At 34.2% G+C, this 10537-nt stretch overlaps 2 protein-coding genes across 4 annotated transcripts in view; one reads left to right on the plus strand and one right to left on the minus strand.

Annotated features, from left to right (window-relative positions):
* The window catches only part of LOC110418381 (plasminogen activator inhibitor), a 4145-nt gene extending 2359 nt beyond the window's left edge, over positions 1 to 1786 (minus strand). For all 3 annotated transcript variants that reach the window (XM_021431094.2, XM_021431092.2, XM_021431093.2), the window contains exon 1: positions 1623 to 1786. The gene's annotated coding sequence lies outside the window, so the exon portion shown is untranslated. The remainder of the gene's footprint in view (positions 1 to 1622) is intronic.
* Positions 1787 to 4221: 2435 nt separating this feature from the next.
* Positions 4222 to 10531, plus strand: LOC110418379 (putative serine/threonine-protein kinase At1g09600). Its single transcript, XM_021431089.2, has 8 exons — positions 4222 to 5744; positions 6074 to 6358; positions 6795 to 7112; positions 7474 to 7701; positions 8388 to 8488; positions 8934 to 9048; positions 9193 to 9699; positions 10005 to 10531. Exons 1-8 carry the CDS (start codon positions 5259 to 5261, stop codon positions 10209 to 10211), a joined length of 2247 nt encoding a protein of 748 aa, XP_021286764.1. The 5' UTR covers positions 4222 to 5258; the 3' UTR covers positions 10212 to 10531.
* The last annotated feature ends 6 nt before the right edge of the window (positions 10532 to 10537 follow it).

Consider the following 10537-nt stretch of genomic DNA (forward strand, 5'->3'; position numbering starts at 1 on the left):
TCATTTACAGAAATGCATTTAGGAAATATCATCAATAATTGTCAGTGAGAAAGAAGGAACATAAGTATTCACTGCCACGTGCATCACTATCAATGTCTTACGTCACTTGGGAAACAATTTCTTACGTGTCACCTTAATTAACCATTTAAGATGACAACTAGAGATACAAGAGAGGCCATAAGTCCCCACAACGACAAAAGCATCAGTAACTCCACATATTGACTATCACAAAAAGAACATCACAAGTGTTATTGGTAAACCCCAATTGAACCAATTATAGAGGCACATAAAGTACAAATAAACAGACATGAAAAATTAATTACGCAGCACACGTATGTCAAGTTGCGCTGGGGCAGACTCACACACGCTACCAATAAATCAGCATTAATTCTGGTCTCCTTTACAGAAATGCATTTAGGAAACATCATCATTAATTGTTAGTGAGAAAGAAAGAACACAAGTATTCTCTGCCATGTGCATCACTATCAAAGTCTTACGTCACTTGAGAAACAAATTCTTACATGTCACCTTAGTTAACCATTTAAGATGACAACTAGAGATACAAGAGAGGCCATAAGTCCCCACATGAACAAAACCAACATTAACAACACATATTGACTAGACTAGAATACAAATATTAGCTAAGATCTTAATTAAACATTTAAGTGATCATTGATAGTAAGAAAGACAACCTAAGTTTACACTAGATTAGCAAATCAAAATCAATACTTTACGTCGTTTAGAGAACAATATTAAAATCACTTCCTTAAACCGGTAACTGAGCAAAAACCTTTATGAAGCGGATGTTCAACTAAAACTTCCAAATAGGTTTGTAAGCAAAACGGTCACAAACAGATCAGAAAACATGATTAACTAATAATTACCCCAAAAATTGCTCCATTTAATCAGTCCCTGATCCCAATTAACACAATTCCAACAATATGCTTAACCATGCCCTTAGCTACAAAGATGATGAAACAATGTTAGAGCTATCCATATGTCACTAACGTACCAAGGACATTGCATTCAAACTGTCTTATGAATGAATTTTGAAGCTTACACCTCCATTACATGTCTATTAATGTCCCTCCTAGTAGAAAATTTTCAGCATAACAAGTCACGGATATTAAATCAATGGCCTAAAACCTCATTGCAAATCCAAAACAGTTTACATTAGTTGCCATCTATTTGAGCTAAAACAAAGACACTGCTATCGAAAAGGGAAACTTTTTTTCTGCAATTACCATTGGAGCATATAAGTACGATTTTCTCAAATTTTAATAATAATTAACACAGATAATTACAAATCTATAAATTTCTTTTGCCTCCGTTTGTCATCAACGATAAATTATTCAAAACAAATCAGAAACAACACCTCCAGCTAACGAACACTTCAAATCTAAGCATTTTGCAACAATTAAAATCAAAATAGACAGATTAATTTCAATTTTCTAACGTTCATTGTCAGCACTACTGCATGTAGTACAATCATTAAGCTAAAAATGCTACCAAAATATCTTTAAAAAATAAATAATCCAATAATTTCAGTGACACCACACAAAGAAAAAAAAATCCAAAAAAAGAAACAAAATGAAGAAAAGTTGGATCAGTGGAGAGCTTACGAAGAGAAGTATCTTGATCCGGCGAGGACGGGAGACGAAACGGGGAAGCGCCAAAAGGAGATCGACAAAACCCTAGAACTGGTTCGTAAAGTAGAAACAAAGATGCAGAGAGGAAGAGAAAGAGAGAGAAAGCAAGGAAGAGGAGGACGAAGAGGGACAGAGAAAGGGAGAACGTAGTTAGGGGAATAGGTGAGTGGGACTTTGTTGGTGACAGCCTGTCTCCAGCTGTGTCGTCCGAGCCTCTTGCTTCGGAGTTCCTAGATAGGTTAGGCTCGTCTGTTTTCCTTTCCTACGTGGCCTTTGCCTTGGCGGCGTTTTCGGCGACTGCTTCTCTTTTTTCCTTTTCATTTTTCCTTATAAAGATCATAAATTTATTTAGATATAAAAATTAATATAAAAAATAAATATTTAAATGTAAAAAGTAATTAATTTCTTACTTATTATGGAAGATGTGAATCTATTAATATGGAAATAAAATCCAGCATGAATGGATTTGAAATATCAAGGATGAATAGGAAATAAGTTAAGTATATAAATGATAATCCAAGGATGCTTGATATCTTGGGTACAAAGATCCAACCATCTACAATGTATTATTATATTTTATTAAAATATTTTATTTTATCTATACATTATTACTTAATCATAAAAAGACATATTATAAATATGAAGTGATTACAATTGATTTATAACCAATATATACACAAACAATACATCAAATATAAACTCTTTTTGAAAACATGTTTAATTTCGGTTTATAGGTAGTGTTTTTTTTAAAATTATTAGTAAATATTTATACATTATCACTTAATTATGAAATGATACCCTATAAATATGAAAATGTAAAAATTTAATTTTTAAAAATTTAAATTTATTTATTAACAAATATTGTATAAAATTTATATACTAATAATTAATCAAATATATATTTTTTAATTTTATGTTTAATTTAGATCAATGAATAATATTTTTTTTCCCAATCATTATTAAATATTTAAAATCAATCAAGTTAATGATTGATTTACTAGAGTTATTGTATGAAAACATTGTTTTCTTTCATGTTTGTCACAAATTCATCAAAATAATTGAAGAATGATTAATAAGTTATTTATTATTTAATTTAAATTTAAAAAAAAAACAAAACGAAGAAACCCTCTAAGACAATTGATGGGTGATGGAGGGTCCCATTGTTTAGCAGTTTTCTTTTCCTTTTTCTGTCTGATTTTATGTTATTTCAAACTATTACTATTAAGCTTTTTTATTTGTCAGAAGTATGTTGGCTAGACTATCTTAATTAAATTTGTGTGCTTTCACTTATATAAGAAAAAGCTCGACCAACGGTAGGGATGTCAATGGGTAGTATACTCGACACTATTGAATCTGTTTAAATAAAATTTAGATATCTTAAAACCGGGTTTAAGTAGAATACAAGATAATAATTTAAAAATATTTGTTATTAGAATATAATTATAAATAATAAAAATTTATTTTTATATTATTTATAATTGACAAATTATTTATTTTAATTTTATAAATTATCTAAAATATAAAATTCACTTTGACTTTATTAGTTTAATTTTGAATAATTAATACACTAAAAAATACAAATTTTTATTTTTTAATTAATAAATGTAGGCAGAGCTGAATTTTATAACAAATGCCGACGTAATTATTAACTAAATAAACGGATTCAATTTTAATAGATTATTGTTAATCTGGTTCAAATTAAATATGATATTCATAATTGGTTCAAATGAACTGCAAATAGAAATAATTGTTTAGTGCTTTTTTGTTACTCTAAAAATTGCAATGTTGTGATAAAAGCTTGATTAGTTGAATAATAGACTAAGTAACAACTTGAATGTTTTTAATCCTTATCATTGCCTGCCTTGAGTGCTACATTCCTTCAAACAAAGGCGTGTAGCAAGGAAAATCCACTATATCTTTCTTACTCCTAAAAAAGTAAAAAAGTAATAGCAAGTTTTTTTATATATATTTTGATCATCTTTTTAAGCAAAAAAAAAAAATCCTTTGAATTATGACATATCCTTTTTTTTTGAATTACATGTGCTTAGATATTATTGAGTATTAATCAAAATATAAAATAAAAAGAAAGGAGAAAACTTGAAATTTTTATAAATAAAGGATAATTAATTATTTAAAATTTAATTAAAGAAAATGAATTTTGATTTTTAATATGAAAGAAGAGAGAATTCAAATATAGTTTTTTAATTAAAAATACATGTATTCATATTGAATAAAATAATTAAATAAATATTTTATCTATTAATAATTGATATATAATTTCTCTACTTAAAAGAGTAAATTTTAATTTTTTTTATTTAAAAAAAAAAATACTCGGACGAGAATGTTGTTCCGAATCATTGAACCATTGGGTTCAAAGTGAAAAGGCCTAGCCTTTCCTTGAGCCGAAAATATCTACCGACTCAGCCCAGCCAAGCCCAACCCGTTCGAGTCACGTCGCTGCCAACTAGGATATTTCTCAGTGGGAACCGCATCCAAGTTTCCACTCTGGGGACATCACCATATGCCACGTGGCATAACCTCCACTCTCCACCCGTGCGGGGCGCCTAAGCAGGGATCCCCATCTCACTCCCCTCCTCCCCTTCTCCCACCCACGACCATAATCTTTTCTGTAAACATTCCTTTTGTTTTCCTTCTCCTCTGTTTCAAAACGAAAATCAGGAAAAAATTTTATTTTATTCTCTTTTATATTATTTTACATTTTCAGATTACAAATGCATTTTTATATTTTGTTTTTCCATTTTCGTTTTCTATTTTTTCGGGTTCAAGCAGAAAAAACGAAGCTGATTTTGTTAAGTTGGAATTATGGACACTCTGTATTAGCCAAAGTTATCATTTAAGGGCTGTTCATAGTTCTAGGATTGATGTCCAGATCCGCGTTTCTCTCTAGAAGAACGAACATTCTCACAATTCGCCATGTTCTAAAAAAAGGAATATTGTTTTCAAGTAAAATCAAATTTTCAAAGACCTGGTAAATATATTTTTGGTTAGTTTTTGCCTAGGTTTAGTTGTAATTTTTTCTTTATGACACACTTGCTTCATTTTTCTGTCTTTAATAAATTTAGATAACAGAATTATTACATATTTACAAAATATAATTGCTATTTTTGTTTTGTTTTTTGAATATTCATTGTTGGTTAATTGACAGTTTGACACCTGCATTTTTTTTTGTTCTACTTGTTCTTTGAGGGGGGGGCCAAAGTTGCCTTTTGGGGTTTCATAATTTGGGTCAAGGAATCCCCATGTTGATCCGTTTCTAACTTTTTTAGTTTTTTTCTTTGATTTGGGGATCTGGGTTCTTGTTGATTTGTAGTATAAGCATTTTGGGATCTCTCAAATTAGCATATGTTTTTGATTTGGGATCTGGGGTCTTCTTCATTAAGTCGAAAGTTGCATTCTTTTTTATATCACCCAAAATCAAGAAAGTTTCAAATATTCAAGAGAGAAGATTAAGACACATTTTGTTGAGGAAGGTAGATTGCTAATCCTGAGAGCCTGATTTATCTGGTATCATTGAATTCTATAACATAGGAGAAAAACTGCATTGAATGAGGCAGTTTCCTGTTTGGAAAACAACAGGGGCTCTAAATTATGGGTTGCATTTGCTCGAAAGGAACTCGAGCAAATGAATATGTTGAAAACAACCGTCGCAAAAGAGACAAGGCCCACAAGGACTCTGGAAAAACCTCAAAAAAGTTGCCTGTTTCGTCTAAGAGGGACAATGTTTTGGTGGAGGCAGATGCCACAGCACGTCTGATATCGAATCAGCAGGCAAATCACAATGCCGGTTATGCGCCAGCATCCTCTTCTGATGATGAGGAAAAGAAGGAAGCATTGGCGGTTGTTGAGAGGTCTAAAAGGACCCCACCCCAGCTGCAAAGGAGGGCAACAATGGAGGCCGGGCTAAGGGCCGGACAAGGGCAGCAACCGAGGATGTCCAGGATCATGAGTGCAGCTGGTGGCGAGCAAGGGGCACAGGTGGTTGCTGGTTGGCCTTCTTGGCTAGCAGCTGTAGCTGGAGAAGCCATCAATGGGTGGATACCTCGAAAGGCGGACTCATTTGAAAAGTTGGAAAAGGTCTGTACAATAGCTGTATTTTTTATTACTTATTCATTTATAGCTTGGTTTGAATTCTTGTGTCCTGTCCATTGCTAATTGTATTGAGTGGTTCAGAAATTTGTGTTTACTTTGAAATTTATATACTAGCTAGTACAGTGCGGTTAAAATGAGCATATGTTTTGTTTTTTGCTTTTTTTTTTAAAAAAAAGAGCTTATGTTTTGTTAATATGCATTTTCATACACATTATTGCAACCTGCAAGGGGCTGTAGCTCTTTGATTTATTCTTGCAAAAAGATCATATTTCTTTTTTTCTTTCAATAACATAAGTGTCCTGCTAATTATGTAGATCGGTCAAGGAACTTACAGCAGTGTGTACAAAGCCCGTGACCTTGAATCAAACAAGATAGTTGCCTTAAAGAAAGTGCGATTTGCTAATATGGACCCTGAAAGTGTTCGTTTCATGGCAAGAGAAATTATTATATTGCGTAGGCTTGATCATCCTAATGTCATGAAGCTTGATGGTCTAATTACTTCTAGGGTGTCTGGAAGTTTATACCTTATATTTGAATACATGGAGCATGATCTTGCAGGGCTTGCAGCAACATCTGGGGTTAAGTTCAGTGAGGCCCAGGTATAGTCATATCTTCTATATTTATTTGATTATATCATTAATTTTGTTCAGACCAGAGTAAAACTTGTGATTCCATAATCTTCTGTACTTCAATACAGTTATATCTGTGATGGAAGGACACGATATTATGAGATGTCTGTTACATCATGAACTGTGAATGGCTTTTCATTGGTTTTTGATAGTACACATAATGCATGATGCAAAAACTTGTTACAATTTCGTTCTCAAAGGGAAAAGAAACTTGTTGGAAACTCCTTTCTTTGGACATTAGCTGCTTGTACATGTTGTAGCAATTATGTTGAACCTTCACCATAATGCGTCATTATGAGAGGGTGAAGAATCATATATAACCCATTTTTAGTTTCTGGCTCAAACGAAAAACAATGAACTCAGTTGTTTGGGTGTTCAAGTGTTGAATTTTGTGTTATCTGTGCAGATCAAGTGTTATATGCAACAGCTGCTTCGTGGACTTGACCACTGCCATAGTCGTGGGGTTTTGCACCGTGACATCAAGGGCTCAAATCTCTTGATAGACTATAACGGCAACCTCAAAATTGGTGATTTTGGACTGGCAACCTTTTTCTGTCCCAGTCAGAAGCAGCCTCTAACAAGTCGTGTAGTAACGTTATGGTACCGCCCTCCTGAGCTTTTGCTTGGTTCTACAAACTATGGAGTTGCTGTCGATCTGTGGAGTTCTGGTTGCATCCTTGCAGAATTATTTTCTGGAAAGCCTATCATGCCTGGAAGAACTGAGGTAGTTATTTCAGTTTTTGGGGTATTAACACTTATATATTTTGGATCTGGTTATGTACAGCAAGATTTAAATGAATTTTTTGTTTCTTCTGTTAGAAAAAAAAAATCCTCCTTATGATGACGTAAAATTATAACCATCTGTTTGTATACATGCATGGCGGTATATTTGTATGGTTGTGTGTGTTTTTGGGTGTGTGGATATCAGTGCACAACCAAAAACTATGATCTCATATAGGGATTTGGTAATGAATTGTCTATAAGTCATTCAAAATTTACCCATAGAACTGTCCAAAGGGTAGTACACTTGAGTTTTGTAGTACAAAATTTGGGGGTGCAATGATGTCAACATATATAATTTGTAGGTGGAGCAACTGCATAAAATCTTCAAACTCTGTGGATCACCTTCTGAAGAGTATTGGAAGAGGTCCAAATTGCCACATGCAACTATTTTCAAACCTCAACATCCTTATAAACGTTGTGTTCCTGAGACATTCAAGGACTTTCCTTCATCTGCTTTGGCCCTTTTGGAGGTTCTTCTTGCAATAGAACCTGAGTGTCGTGGAACAGCTTCTTCAGCACTTCAGAGTGAGGTAAAATTTAATGTTGTGTTCCTTGTAGTCATTCATTTTCATCAAGATAATAAAAGCTTTTTTAGCCACCACCTATTTACATGTTCTTCTTTTGGGATTAATCTTTCTGTTAACTGCTTCTGTTTATTCTTTTTCCCTGAGAACAATGGAAGGTGCCTCCTCTCCTTGTACAAGCAAGCAGAGAAAGGGACCCTCATACCTTAATGGCTTGAACTGTATTTTGACATATTCCCATTCACTATCTTCAGAAGAGTACCCTTTTAATGCTCAGTTGCTAATTTCAGGTGTGCCTATTGGTTAGTTTGCTAAAGAGGAAGAACTCCTTCTTATGATAAGCAAGAAGCTTCTTTTTGCATATTAACTGCACTTGAGATATTATTTTGATCTTTGTAATTGTAGCCTTTGATATTTAGTTGGAAAATTCCAGATATCCATCTTGCTGGTTTATTAGCAAACAGCAGCTCTTCTTTATAGTTGAGAAATGACATGTTCGCTAAAGTTAATTATGAACTAGTTACCGCACAGCATGTCTCTGGGTCCTGCTGGATAGTTGTCATTGGAATGCCAATTAGATTGGTTGCTTATGATTATCCTACGTTTTCATCCTTAATACTTGTCTTAATCTTCTTGTTGTTTACAATCTTTCATTTTGGGTGATTTTTTTAACTCTTAAATTTCTCTTACAGTTCTTTACAACAAATCCTCTTCCATGTGATCCATCCAGTTTGCCCAAGTACCCACCTAGTAAGGAGTTTGATGCCAAGCTTCGAGAAGAGGAATCTAGAAGGTATTCTGCTCCTACTTTTTTTTGGCTCAGTTCTGCATCTACTTTGTATTGAAAAATTTGATTCCTTATCAAAGTATTTTAGAACAAAAATTTTGTGAAAATTGTCACGTGCCTAATTAAACTTTTCTCAAGTGTGGTGACATTTACTCATTATGGTAGAAGCTCTAAAATTTCTTCTTTGTGATTTGCATATGATATTATGTGGTGAGAATTGGGAAAATAATGATCCTTTTGCCTCCCATCCTAAACATAAATTTTAATGGCCCATTAAATAAGAAAGCAAAAACTGAAGAAACTAAAATCTCTCCTCCCACCAGAAAGGGATGAAAATTCTCAATTGACTTAGCTTGTGTTATTGATTATGTTAAATTGAGCACCCTCTCTAAAATTTCCCTGAAAAAGTATAAAAACAACTATTCTACCTGTTTGGTAATCGTAAAACCAGGCGAAGAGCAGCTGGTGGAAAAGTACATGAACATGATCCAGTTAGAAAGGCTTCCAGACAATCTACAGCCGTGCCAGCCCCAGATGCCAATGCTGAGTTACAGGCATCCATACAGGTATTTTTTAACTTGCACGGTTTATTTGCTTATGCATAATACATCTGTTTATGACAGTATGTAACTATGGTGTTTGAACTTTTTTCAATGGAACATTAGCCCCTTTTGTGTCATGACAAATATTTATTCTTTTGCTTGATACAGAAGCGGCAAGGACAGTTCAATACTAAAAGCGTCAGTGAAGTATACCATCCTGAAGAAGACAGGGGCGCTGGCTTTCGTATTGAGCCTCCAAAAGGAACAGCAAGAGTTGTATACTCTCATTCTGGCCAGTCAATGCACCCAAATAACTTTGGATCATCGCGGAATATGAAGGCACATGAGATTGAGTCTATGAAGGCTTCTGCTCGAGCATTTGGTTCTCCAAGGAAGCCTGAAGAGTTGAGAACTCAGACAACATATGTCCATCATGGAGCAGTGGAATTGTCCAGATTTTCTAACTCAGTTGCAGTTAGAGGCAGTTCACGGTTTGATATGACCAAAGAGAATAGCATAAATCCACACTGGCCAGAGGAACGCTTTACTGCCAGATATAACCATATGGATAATGCTGAGCCCTCTGAAAAGCATGAATGGTCCCATCATTTACTTGATAGGCCAAAGACTTCCCATGAGAAGGATGAACAGCCATCTTCCCAGGAAACGACAGTGGTAAGGGAATTCCTGACATAGAATCAGTTTTGTCAATCATGTTTGTTGTTCTAGACATCCTATTTCTTTTCCTTTAGTGACAGATTCAATCCCTGTTCTCGTGACAACTGATTTCTGAATGTAAGGCTCTTATTTGACAGCCGTGAAAATTTGAAGCTAAAAGCATTTAATTGGAAAAGAACATAGTTTGTAACTTTTCCAACAGCCTTAGTCTGCTTTTACAGTTTTCATGGCATAATGGAATGTAACATCCATCAGTCTAACTGTCTGGAGTTACATATTAACACTTTTATGTTTGAATCCAGGGTTATGTTCCCAAGAAAAATCGAATCCACTATTCTGGACCATTGCTGCCTCCTGGAGGAAACCTTGAGGAAATGCTCAAAGAGCACGAGAAACGAATCCAGCAGGCTGTCCGCAAAGCTCGTTTAGACAAGACAAAGACAAAAAATGACTTCAATGATAATGGACAAACTGAATTGCTGCTTTACCACACGAGAAATGGCAGGTGACAATTGGAAAGAAGTTTATACTGGCATTGTTTGGATGCAGAAGCTCAGCAGAGTGTCATAATTTAATTATTAGAAAGAAGTATTGTCTGTTGGAGGTCTGAACAAGTCTTGCTGCTAGAAGAGGTTCAAATAATCATGAAATTTCTATGAATTTTCAACCCAGCAGCTTGATAACTTTTCTGTCTTAACTTCACTATGAAGTTCTAACCACAGAAATCTTTTCTGTCTTAAGTTCACTATGAAATTCTAACCACAGAAAAACGGCAGAAGATTGAGAATGGTGGGTGGTATATGGTGATTGCTGTTGAGATTTGCATACTGGCCTT

The sequence above is a fragment of the Theobroma umbraticum genome, unplaced genomic scaffold (genome assembly GCF_002168275.2).
Source record: "Theobroma umbraticum cultivar Fairchild unplaced genomic scaffold, ASM216827v3 scaffold_50.0, whole genome shotgun sequence".
Lineage (NCBI taxonomy): Eukaryota > Viridiplantae > Streptophyta > Magnoliopsida > Malvales > Malvaceae > Theobroma > Theobroma umbraticum.